The sequence below is a fragment of the Aptenodytes forsteri genome, unplaced genomic scaffold (assembly GCF_000699145.1).
Source record: "Aptenodytes forsteri isolate BGI_AS27 unplaced genomic scaffold, ASM69914v1 Scaffold9, whole genome shotgun sequence".
In the NCBI taxonomy this organism is placed as follows: domain Eukaryota; kingdom Metazoa; phylum Chordata; class Aves; order Sphenisciformes; family Spheniscidae; genus Aptenodytes; species Aptenodytes forsteri.
The window spans coordinates 3,886,852-3,900,084 of record NW_008796217.1 but is presented as its reverse complement, the minus strand read 5'-3'; the positions used below and the strand labels follow the sequence as shown (position 1 = coordinate 3,900,084).

The 13,233-nt window shown below is 37.7% G+C and overlaps 1 protein-coding gene across 1 annotated transcript in view; it reads right to left on the bottom strand.

Moving 5' to 3' along the window:
• The window catches only part of LOC103906650 (ubiquitin-conjugating enzyme E2 E2), a 216,573-nt gene extending 203,747 nt beyond the window's left edge, over positions 1-12,826 (bottom strand). The window contains exons 1-2 of the mRNA XM_009288604.2: positions 12,641-12,826; positions 4,510-4,560 (exon numbers count right to left, since the gene is read on the bottom strand). Of these exons, the coding sequence (XP_009286879.1) occupies positions 4,510-4,560; positions 12,641-12,816 (227 nt within the window). The 5' untranslated portion in view covers positions 12,817-12,826. The remainder of the gene's footprint in view (positions 1-4,509; positions 4,561-12,640) is intronic.
• Between the last annotated feature and the right edge of the window lie 407 nt (positions 12,827-13,233).

Sequence of the window (13,233 nt, the reverse complement as noted above, 5' to 3'; positions counted from 1 at the left end):
AAGACCTCCTTAACAAGCTCCTCGAGTGAGAGGGAAGGAAGGAGACTGGAGTAGGCCAGAGCAGCACGACAGATACTTGCTGTACCTGCTGCTCTAGGTGCCTACACTTCTACCTCTCTACATCGTAGAGCAAGGCTGCAAATCTTCTCCCTCCCAGTCGTCCCATGAAATTGTGCTTTTGTTTTCTGCTCCTGACACTTGTGCCATCCCCTTAGCTTTAAAGTAGCACAGGGCAAGAGTTTAAACAAATGGCCCCAACAACAATAACTTAAACTGATGGAATTCACATAATCCCTTAGAGTCGTGAAGACCCCGGCCTCACCATTTCAGCAAAAACAGAGCCAGAGCAATATTGAACAGGAATGTCAGTCTCCATACAGTCATTAGCAGCACAAGAGGCGTCCATGAGGCACGCTGACCTCTCTCCCCAAGCCACGTTGAGTAACTTGCCATTCCACTTGGCTCTTCGCTACATCACCCCCAAAAGAACTGTGTTCTAAGTCTTTTCAGTGTGATTACTTTTCACAAGCAAAATACTAGGATCAGATATGTTGGTTGCTTATCAATTTTTCAGATAGTATAAGAAGCAAGGAATTTGTAATGACTCCAAACTAACAGAAGAGATAAGACTACATGCAGGGTTTAAAATTGATTGTTTTGGAACGAGAACCAGTCAATTTGCCCACTAAGCTGTGCAGCCCTTTAAAGTACATTTCTGAGCCTCAAACATCACCCATATTGCTACCAGAAAAAGAAATAAAATGTATACACATAAAAGGAATTGCAGTAAATACACAGAAAAGAGAAGAATGGTGACAAATATGCTAGAGAACATCAAAAGAAAACACAAAGAGGAAGATAGGGAACAACAGTGACTTAATAGGAAAATTTTGAGCAGTTGCTCCAAGTGGTGTCCACAGAGAGCTGCTATTCGCTTTGTGCTGGCTCTCCTTTTTTCCAGCTGCTAAGTTCACATTGAAAGAAGCTAAAAATACATTAACTTCTTTCCAAATATTATTTTCCCATGTAAGCAATTGGTATAAGTTGCCACAGAGATGTTGTTCTCTTGCCAGTGAGAAGGGAAATAGTATACAACGCTGACAATAGAAGTTGTATTCTACGAAATCTATTGTCTTGGACAAGATGCAGTCTAAAATATGGTAAAGTTTGAAAAGGCATTATTTTAGCTACAAGAATTCCCAACTATTCCCTTCTTCCAGCGAGGCAATATATGAAAATGATACTTAAAGATGAGGTTTTTATCGCCTGTGAGAAAAGGTATACTCTGCACTACTCAGAGGTATAATATGTGCAACATTTCTAGCAATCAAGCTTTGGTATTTCAGTGAGGAGGAAAAAAAAAGAAGAGTGGCAAACGTCTACAATTTAGGTATACTGTCTCCTGACAAACTAAAATTTCACAATGCTGCAGATTTAAAATACAAATATACCTGCTTAGCATCCAGGACTCTCCTTGACAGTAAATTCAGCTCTATACAAAAGTAAAGGGGGGGAGGTATTGGACACAACACATACCAAAAACCATCCAGTTCTTTCTGTTAAATGTGAAGTGTAACAGGCTTTTTTATGACATGCCTTCCTCCAAAAATAGCCATGATTACACTGCTCAACTCCCACAAGCCCCCCAGCTGGACTTTCTGACACTTAGAAGATTATACATTCTCAGTCCTGAGGAATGATCCAAAGTTTGGGGAGTCAAGAGGACTCTTTCAATTGCCCAGAACCCAAACTACAGAATATGAAATACAACAATACCTATGGAGGCAGGCAACTCCGATTTCTTATAACATTAAATCTTCTTTTAAAGCCAAACATGACAGATTTTTTAGGACCTCTGAAATCCACAGCTTTCCACAGTTTTGGAGAGATGCTGCAAGTCGCAGCAGTGATAATCTGCCAGTTATAAGGCACGTGTGTGAGCAAGACTTTTTGTGTCTTCCAGACAAACAAGAAGATTATATAGCCTATTCCCTTCATGGGGATGAGGCGGGGGAAGCGTTAAGACTGCAGCTGCTGCAGAAGTGGAAGCTGCAACTCCCTTGGAGCTTGTACTGACTGTGTAGCCTAGCATGCCATTAAGGGATGCTACTGTACTACAGATACTGTTCTATTTGGGTTTTTTTCCTGAATGAGACAAACCTGAAGCTTTGGCCTGCTGTAGTTAACGGAAAGTCTTGCAACACATCTTGCAATATTCCACCCAAGTTCCAATTCAGCTCAATATCCTGCCTATCAGAAGTTCCTAAATAACTACTTAGAGAGTATTCTTGAATAATACAGCTTTCCTTCACGTCTTCTGTGACATTTAGTTTTGAGATTTATCACAAGCCTATTGCCCAATCGTGATTTATTTTATATATAAAAGAGGACATATAGTGAAGGCACGCTGGAATCGCAACCATTTCAAGTAGCCTACATCTGTAAGGAACTTACCTTTATGAAATATGTTTTTTTAATAGAAAATGTAACACCTCTTATAACAATGATCTAAATTTCGTTAAAAACAAGAAAGGATGTATCAATACTTTAGGGTAAGATACTCTGTACTATAGCTTGGCTTTCTTCATTATGCTGAAGAATCATGTCTGGCTGGTGTATTTATTTTGTAATGTTTAACTATAATAGAAAATAGATGAAGTTCAAATGAAAACACTGTTTAGACTATGTCAACAGAGCATAAAACTAAATGAAGTGATGCCGTATTGACTATAAAAACATATTTGCTAATAGTAAAGTTACTAATGGTTATCTATCAAGATCACAACATGAAATAATTCTGCATCTTAAGAACTGTGTTAAAGCAGCAGACACATGAAGTTAGGTGTAATTTTTTGATTTTGCAAAACAGCAACGTGCAGTGCACTTTATTGCTATTTTATCATTAGTGTAAATAATTAAAAAAAACCAAACCAGGAAATCTCCAGCTCACTTTTTTTTTTTAAATTGCAAGTCAGAAAAGGGCTTTCCACTAAGACAGCCAATGCTCACTTTACACTTGCTAGCAAAAGAAAATCAAGTAACAGTATCTTGTATACTGAAACAACTGCTTTGTTACAAAGGGAAGGATTCAGAAAACTAGAACAAATGACACTGCTGTAAAAACCATAAGCCTTTTAGACTCAGTTCAAAGACTTACGCATTCTTCTGCAACAGACTGAAGTTTTATATTCATCTCAGCAAATCAATCCACTAATAGGCATCAGTCATCAACACCTAAGTAAAGATCTGCCATTTGAAACAGCTTTGATGTGATTGAAGACTCACATGCAGTCGTAAGTATGACAGAACAGCTTAGCTATTAAAATGTTTTATCTAGCAAAGAACTGTTCATCCTAATTGACTGAAATACTCTTTGAACGCTATTATTGCAAGGCTACTTCACTACGCAGCGCTTTAGTACATAGCCACTTGACTTATATCTTGAGATCCAGCACAACCACATCAAATCTTGTTAGAATATTTTCTCACACATACTTTTGTCAAGAGACCAAAACAATAAAGCTGACTGTCATTTTTACAACCAGTTGCTTAGTTAATTCGATACTGAAACGTACTGGGATTCATTATAAAAGCTGCATGCAATCAGCCATTTCTATCAATCTTTCTTTTTACTGCACTAATAGAATGAATCCTACTAACCACATCAGTTGAAATGGGTTGGCAGGACTGGATGGAAGCTATTCCTCTGCACCGAGCCCGACCTCTCACTGCGAGAGGTGCGGTGGCAGGGGCTCCTTTAAGCAGCGCTGTGCAGCCCTGGCCCAGCTCCAACACTGACCATATGTCACGCTGACAGATAAGAAGCCGGAGACAGCCATCTGAAAACAACTGTATACCGCCCCGGCCACCAGGCAGCGAGGGTTTCTAGGCCTACCTCATTACTCATTTCAAAGCCAGTTTTAAACACACCGAAAGTAAACGTACCTGACCAAAAAAAAAAAACCAAACCAAAACAAAAAAACCAAAACACAAGCACGAAGTCATTATTAGAAGGGCTATGCAATGATATACTCTATTTCAGGAAGTTTCCACTGAATATTGTAATTGATCACCAGAAACACAGTTGGAAGATTAATAATAGTTTGTGCCTATAACATTTTTCCTTCTCCATTATATTCACAGCGTGTTAACAATTTGCAAGAAAAAGGAATCAAACATACCGGCAACTGCCACCAAGATTACATTTTACAGAATCAAACAAAATGCTATTGATTTAATACCTCAAATGAAGGGTGATTTGATTTTTACCCTGTATCTATTAATGCATTGTAGAGTTCATCAGTTTTTATCATTACTTTTGTTACCAGGAAGTATGTCATAAAAATTCCTTGTATGTAGGCAAACATTATCTATCAGCTTTTATTCCAAAATTACTAAGTAATCAGCACAAAGGAATAGCTAAAATTTACTCCAGTCCCCTATGCAATTTCCATAATTCCATATATTCCATTTCCATATTCCAAATTAATAAAATCCAGGTGAACTTACCTACAGTTTGGAGGAGGGTCTAATGTAATTTCTGCAAGTTCCTTCTGAATTCTTAAGAGAAAAAAAAAAATATTATCAGGACTTTTTTTGCAATATATTTCGTTCAACTTTATGAACATTTCTACAGCAATCAATAATAATAAAACTTAATTCTTATAATTTCTGATGGAAAGCTGATGCTATAAGGTTTTATGAAACTGCTCAAGAAAATGTTGATCTAAAAATCAAATCTTTTCTGAAAAACAAGCTTCCAATCTGGGACAAATTATGAGCAGCCACATAGAAAATCCCACTTCTTCTGTAGGTCAGGGTTCTCAGCTCCTTTGCTCACTTACACAACAATTAAATGTCTCGTATATGCTCCTTCTCTATTTCCCCTCTGCCTACATGCCTCATAGCTCTTGCTCTCCAGCATATTTAACTTCTTAATGTATCTTGTACTGGCAGGGCAAAAAACCCAACTTCAGAGGGTAGTTGTCTTACTCTCCCGGAAGGAGCCCATCCCAGTCTTCTCCATAACCTCCTCCTAGGTATCGGGGGGCTGCTGTCAGGTCCCCCCGAAGCCTATCCTCAAAGGGAAGTGCTCCAGCTCCTTGGGCAGGCTGGGGACCTGCTGCTGGACTTGCTCCAACGTGTGCCTTCTTTGTACTAGGGGGCCCAAAACTGGGTACACGTTATTCCAGATGCAGTCTAATGAGAGCTAAGTAAAGGCAGATAAAGCACTTTCCTCTACCTACTGACTATGCTCCTGTTAATACGGCCCAGGAGGCAGTTAGCCTTCGTTGCTGCCTCACATTGAGCTTTCTGTCTGCCAGGGCCCCCATATCCTTCTCAGCAGAGCTGCCCCCCGTCCGGTATTGTTACAAGGGGTTGGTCCTTCCCACATGCATGATGTTGCATCTGTCCTTGTTGAATTTCACGAGTTCCCTGTCAACCCCCTCTTGCAGCCTGCCGAGGTCTCTCTGAGCAGTAACCCTGCCCCTGTGTGTACCAGCTGCTCCCCCTGAACTCGTCATCTGCAAACTTGAGAGTGCACTCTGCCATATCCTCCAGGTCGCTGATAAAGACATGAAGCTGGGCAGGTCCAGTACAGATCCTGGCAGTACTGCACTCATTACGGGCATCCTGCTGGAGGTCTTCCTCCAGGCAGAGCAACTTCGTTGTTAAGGATTTCTGGATATTCCCAGGCTGACGCTCCCATGCCAAGTCCTTGAATTCCTGATCTCTGCCACATCTGGCAATACGGGCTCTTTTCCGTTACACCAGCATCTGCATCAGAGCCAGTATATCCCCCTCTGAAGAAAGTTAAACATGCAGAGTAGGAGTTTACAGAGTTCCCGAAGGAACTTGTAGGAGTTCCCAAAGCCTTGCCAGAGTATGACGCCATAAGCAGGACTGCGATGGCCACCTGCCCTATAAACTACGCCCAAGGCTTTTTATAGGCTACTTCAGTACAAAAACATGAACATTTAGAAGGAGGAAGGAAAAGAAAACCAATTCAGTGTACCCTCAGTATTTTCTTCTTCCCTTCTCCTTCACGGGATTTCATGTACAGGAGCAAATTGCTATTCTTGTTATTCCCTACACTAAGAAAGAAAACCTGCATGATAATACAACACAAATTCCTGAGATACGTGCTCAAGCCACAACCCAAAAGTTCAGGCCTGACCTGAAGTACACACACACACCTTGTTAAAAATGACTGCCACCCATTTTGCACATAAATACAGGCAAAGAAAATGGTTTATCAAAATAAACATTCAGATATATTGGCATATATAACATAAAAATGAGTAGTTTAATTCTCTATATAATGTTAAAATCCAAACACAATCTTACATGCTAAGGAGTCTCACAGCCACTATCAAAATTCCCCTTATGCCACTATGAGTTGATTTTATGGCTATAATGAATAAATGAACCAAAGGCAGTAGAGGAACTGGCCTGAACCAGAAACTCCAATCCTTTATCGTTCACATTCTGAAATAATTAGGACATACGTGGACAAGATTTGTAGGTAGAGGTAATAATCGTTTATTAGATCAGCCGATATCGTTGAAAAGACAAAAATACTCTTTCAGATGCTTAGCTTTCCTTCTAACCTCTATGCACCCCAACCCTACATACACACACACTAGTTACTCTGTAGAGGGGGAGAAATTAGATGTTTATTTGCTTTTTCTAGTCATTGAAATATTTACATCTCCAGTACATAGAATTTCCCCAATAAATAACATTCCTTTCTTGTAAAAATACAGGCACAGGCTGCTTAATCAATATTTGCAGCAAGTCATTGTAGTAACACTGAAAATCCACCATATTTTTTAAAAGGGAAAATCTGATTAGTGAAGTCTAAGCACAACAAACATGTTGCTTTTAAAAAGCTACTCCATTTAAATAATCCTAACAGTTCACACCTTTTACAAGGGAGATCTTACAAGTGTGGGAGATGCTTAAAATATTTCTTCTGCGTATGACAAATTTCTGCTGTGTTTTTGAAATTTATACTGTCACAAATTCAAATCATGGAAAGCATGGAATCTTCAGTTTCACGTTTTACGGGTTTTTTTGTCTTTTTCTGCCTTTTGGGAAGTTACAGAATGATGGCATTGAACTTCTATAGAGTCAGGGATTACTCCTTTGCTTTACATATAGTAGTAAGAGCAGTTAATATTTCATTGCATTACAATGAGTCTGAGACACATCAAGAATGGATTGACAAGTGCAGCTTAAGTCCTAGATCAAAAACCTTATATTCTTCCTCCTAAATCCTAACCCATGTCCCTTCCATTCTGAAAACAAAAGGGTACAGAGCTCTCTCCTTTTTTCCCCTCTGTTCTAATTCAACACAAAATTTCTAACTTCTAATGCCAAGAGCACTAAAATGGTCCTTTTTCAAGCTTTTCCTGTGATTGAGCAAAAAAGAACAAAATACCTTTCTGCTTCAAGCGATAAAAATTGATCAGATGGTACTTTCTGTGTATGTTCAAAAGTCCTAATTGCTTTTGCAAGTATCTAAGATAAAGAGATGTTTCATTCATGATTAATTTTATACAAACAAGATACAACATATTAATACGATACTGTCCATCAATTGCTCCTCAGCAAGTTGTCCGTGTTTATTTTCCTACTCTGTGGCATCCCAAACTAAAATTAATATATACACCTTACACCTCTTTTGTTGCAACCTTAATTTACCTTGCATTCATGCTGAGAGCACATTCATAAACAGTTTCTGTAGAGCAGCTGACACGCAATAGCTTGTTCACATGTCACAGCATTCAAAGTTACAATTAAATCGTTAGACAACATCCCAGAGAGCCTTGCACTGATAGAGACCTCCAATGTGCAAGCCGGCCTTTGTCTGCACGAGTTATTCCACTGCTCTGGCACTTGTTTCATATCTCCATTGAGATGCCCTCAGAATCTGGCATAGGAGAGGATGTGCCTCATTTCCTTTGCTGATCACAGAGGGTTCACCGCGAGAATACGTGGCCGCTGGCAACAAAACATTTTTTGCAGGGTCCTTTCTGGCATCTCTTTGGATTTTCTGCCTCAGTACAGTTATGTTTAGCTATGTCAGAGAGGAAAAAGGACTCTAAATTAAAGTCATTATATATATATATACAGTTTATATTTAAACTAATGACATACTGGTTTACTATATATTGGGGAGCGGGGTGACGGCAGGGGGAGAAGCCCTTGCTAGTAATCAAAGCCCTGGGCTGTACACATCTAATTTGCAATGTCAGATCTGACACTCTTTGTTTGGTCTTAAAGAAGTCATTTGACCCCTCTCTCTCTCATATATATATACACACACACACACGCGTATAAAAATATTTTTCCCCTCCATTTGACGAACAGAAAAGAACAAACATAGTTGCCTTTCAGTAATAGTGCAAAGGTTAATCTACCCCTAAATTCAGAAGCATGAAAGTACATTGTGGATTTCAAATATTATTAATTCTCACAGACACATATTTACTACTGTTCCAAGCCTAGGGGGACTGTGTGTTGTTTCCTTCATGAAACAGTTAAAGCTCTCTAAAGCTAAGAGAGAACTGAACATATCAGAGGATTTCCCAATATGATTAATAGGAAAAGAAGCAAAATAAAGGACTATATGACAATGAGCTATTTTTACCACGTCTGCTTTTCCAAAATACATGCCTCTCTACCCGTAAAAGCCAGGTAAACCAATACTCCACACTGAAGAATATGCTATTTAGAAAATACTAAGAAATGCAATCACTGGTATGTATTTCAATCTTATATAAACTGTGACTGAGCAGGAAATTGATCTAAAGATGGTTAGATTCATGCTGGAGGAAAAGAAACATTCTTGCCTCCATACTAGATGCACAATAAATGACAAGGATATTTCTTATAAGAAAAAAGCACTCCATATTTTGCCGTCACATTCAACATGCTAAATATTACTCCCAAATTCCTTGAAAATAGTGCTGTGATAAACTTCTCTGACAAAAAAAAAAGAGGGGAAGAAAAAGCTCATTTTTATTTTGTTGAATTTCAAACAAATTTAATCCATTACCTATTTGCTGCTCCTTAAGGTTGTAACTTCTTTCAATAAAGAAAAGATTACAACTAAAGTTTTAAAGTTCACAATTCATTGTAGGCACAGATATTTATAAAAAAATTCCAGGGCTGGACACAAAGGTTGACAGATTTTCAACTATCAACTTCAGGAGCCAAGCAAAACAATACATTTATTTGTTGAGCTACTATGTCAGCCAAGAATGGTTACACTTCTCTCAATCCAAAGGTCATGCTAAGATTTGCTACTTAAGAGGTAACAAGATGCCTGCTGTTTTCAAGGACAGCAATTCAATTCCGTGTCTGAACTGTAATTGTGATATGCAGCGAGTTTCTCAATCTTGACATGTTAGGTAAGAAAGGTTGCTATTTAAGGTGATGCCCTCTGGGTGAGGAAAATTGAAGGACCGGCACACTGTATGACATATGCTGTAAGCTATTACACCTGTACAGCAGCTAGTCCTAAAAGTATTAACAGAGAAGGATGGCATGTGATGGCATTCTGCCTTCTTGATGCCATCTATAGCAATGCTAACAGAAGAAACTCAGTATCTTAAAAACAAAAATCTTACTCAAATATGAATTCAAGTGGTTTCATATAGCCTCCATAATCAGATCATTTTGGAAAGCAGTAAGCTGCAGGAGTAGTATATTCATACATAAGACATGATAGCAGTTTACTTTTACACAAGCAAAAGTCAGCACACTGCTAAATCTTGATTTATATAAAACCTAATGCTACTGAAAATTCTTTAAATCTAACTGACTACTTAAACATACAAATAAAAAGGAGAAGTATTCCAAATACGGATGCACAAATCTTCATTCTAATCCAAGATACCCAGTAAGTATCATAATGTAATCCAAAAATACTGTGACTACAATTCCATATGCATGAAAAAGCTTTCCAAGTGAGAAAACGTGACTTCCAAACTCAGGTTAGATTCAAGTCTGTAGTCTGTGCCAGTGCTACGTTAACTTGTTGGTGTTCTCTGCTCTAAACAGGAATTAAGGAATCTTGACCAAAGCCGCAACTGCAGTACACTCTGTTGTTCGGGGTTTTTATTGATTTTAGCAGAGTTGACTCCTTTAACTATAATGGAGTTATTAGAGTGAATTGCATAGTGAAACACTTAAGTAAAGATTATTGTGACTTTAGAGTAATGCCATACAAACCCACAGAATTCAAAGCTAGGAAAGGAAAAAGTTGCCAAGCATCTATTCAGTCTTTTTCGCTAGGACAGCTGAATTACTTAAATTTATTTCAATTTTTGAAAGATCCTGATTAAGAACAACACTCCCATTGAAGGAGTATAGCCTTATTCCTGCACTATTTTTCATTTCTAATGAACAAAAATAATAATAATAATACTATGAAGGTATTTTATATACACAGGTTCTGTAATACTTATCACGTATTGAGGACCCTATGCCATTTTTCCTTCCTTCATGTTACTCCTCTCCTTTTTATCCTCTACTTTAATTTCTGATTTTCCTTTCTCGAGGCATTACTGATTTTAATTAAAAAGCAAAGAAACAAAACCTGTAATATGAAAACCTGGCCAGATTAAGAATGTTTATAGAAATGTAATCCCAATTCTAACACAGTGTCAAACTACTGAATACTAAAAAGAAAAAAAAAAAAGAAAAATACTATGACACCATTAAAAAAACGTTACTATAAATACTATGTTGCTGTGATCCTTCCACAAAGTGCTATGACAACCAGCACTCCTAAAATACACTTTTTTCAAAAATATTTTTTATTGTGCACATATCTACAGAACTCTTATAAATCATCTCAGCTTTTAAAATGCGTATCAAAGGCTTTCCTTCAATATTAGTACACATGTGAAACTGGCTTTAGAGTCTAACTGGCAAACGTACCGATGTCAGCAACTGGCATAATTAGTTTCAGCAGAACCATAAGCAGATATGATTAAACTTTAAAAGGTTGATAAAAGCTCTAAGCTTTGAAGATACAAAGCTAAGATTAATAGACCAATTTCTGACATATCATTATTAATTTTTTAATAGGATAGCGTCCACAGGCCCTTGTCAGAATTGTGGCATCATTACATTAGGCATTGTACAAAGTTCAGAATACACAGACTCTTTTCTAAAGATGTTAAAAACTGTTTTTTATGACCTTAAAAGTCATGACTAGTCCAATACTCCTAATATTTAAAAAATAACAATAGCAAGAAGCAGAAGAAAGAGAAGAAGGCCAGAAACCGTAACGGCTGGGAGGATTAACTACATGAATAACATCATGGTTTGAAGTGAAAGCTGGTGGTTTTTTTTTTTTCTTTTAGTCATAAAAGGAAACATGGGCAAGCTTTGCTGGCCATCCTGTAAGTGATATGACCACGTAATCTCCGAATAGTGTCATAGTAGGAATGGGTCTTCAGAAAAACATTTCATCAGGGAAGAAAAAAAGAAGAAAGGCTAGCTGTAAGGAAGGTATCTATGGCAGAAGAAAAGCATGACAATACCTCACTGGAAAGACAGAAGAGACTTCAGTTCAGAAAAGTATGTAAATGGTAAGGGACAGATTAATCCAAGACAAAGACTTTAATCCTGAAGAGATGTACACACACGTTTATATACTGGTATTTACGGACTCCTACTATCCGCATATGTTATAGATTATGGCAATAGGGCCTTGATGCTTCTCCCTTACCACAGCACCATAGCGGCACAACTCCAATGGTTTTTCTTGTAGTTTACATGGCCTTGAATTAGTAAAGAAACAGGATCTGGGAATTCTGCATCAGGACAGTCTGCAGAATTGGTCTCTTGTCAGATTATTTTAAAAGTGTTTTTTAACTTCAATCGCTGTAATGCCATTTGAATTCTGCTGCCTAGACTAACACCCCTACGTGTACTAATGGAGCAACACTAAGCTGTAAATTCCTTCCGTCTGGTCCAAGCAACACAGTTGTTATCTGGAGACTGACATGATAGCATAGAATAATTTAAATAGCTATTCTACAAACCCACCCTTCCTCTCAAGCAGAAAAGAGAAGGAAAAGAAGTGGGTATTAAAACAGACCACAGTTTAAAGTAATGAAACCAACATGCATTTGTTGTTCACTCAAATATTTCTGACCTGACCATCTGGGAAAAGGAAACGCAGTACTTTACAGCAATAGGTATTACGGTAGTCCTAACATGCTGAGTTACTGAACTGTCTGAAATGTTTATGGTTAATTAACTGTAAGTTACACTGACAAGTTTCAACATCAGTCATACATACACATACAGAGATATATTTTATAAGGCTACAAAACTGTCTGACTTTTACTAGCAATAAAAAAATGTCAGCTTTTATCATGCAAGCTACTATTAAAACCATGTGAAAGAGCCAATCTGTCAAAGAAAGGAAAAAAGTATACAGGTCTCATTATTGTGACCAGTCTCAAAAGGCTATTACACTGACATAGTAGTGTTATAATAAAACATTTTAATTATATTATAATATAAGAAAATTAATATACTGAGTCAATACATACATCTGATAGTCAGCTGAAAAAACAGAAAGGAAAATAAACAGCCAGAAAGAACACCATACCTTTTAGCACTAGTTGACAGTTTAGCAGCTGTTTTGCTTGATATTTTGCCCTCTTTTTTCTTGGGTTGAACTTGCTCCCTTTCTTGTTCCTGCTGAACACCTTCACGCTGATCTCCATCAGAGCTCCCTCCACTAGTGCTTGGACTATCATCCACTCTCTGCCCCTCTGTAGACATGGCAGATGCTGCACTGAACAAAAAACAAACAACAGAAGTTAGCTTTTTCAGAAGAAACTGTCCAATAGTATTTCTTACATGCCTTAAGGAAATAACACACAAGATTTATGTCTTTGTCTTAATACATAATGCCTGTGTTACAGGACTTCAGTAATCTTAGTACTGAAAAGTTTTGCCATAAACATCTTAACAATAATTCAGGAGTTGGTCATTTTAAATCCCATACCAAATAAATAATAAACCCTTATATATACAAAAAGCATAAGTTATTGTAGTTAAGCAGGAAACATAATTCTGCAAGTATAACACCATTCACTGTGAATGATATTTTTCAACTGCTGGGCAATATCATGAGTTAGCTATCTCATCACTATGCCACCGGTTCAAATCTAGCATAGTTTGTTAAAAACTGAGAGC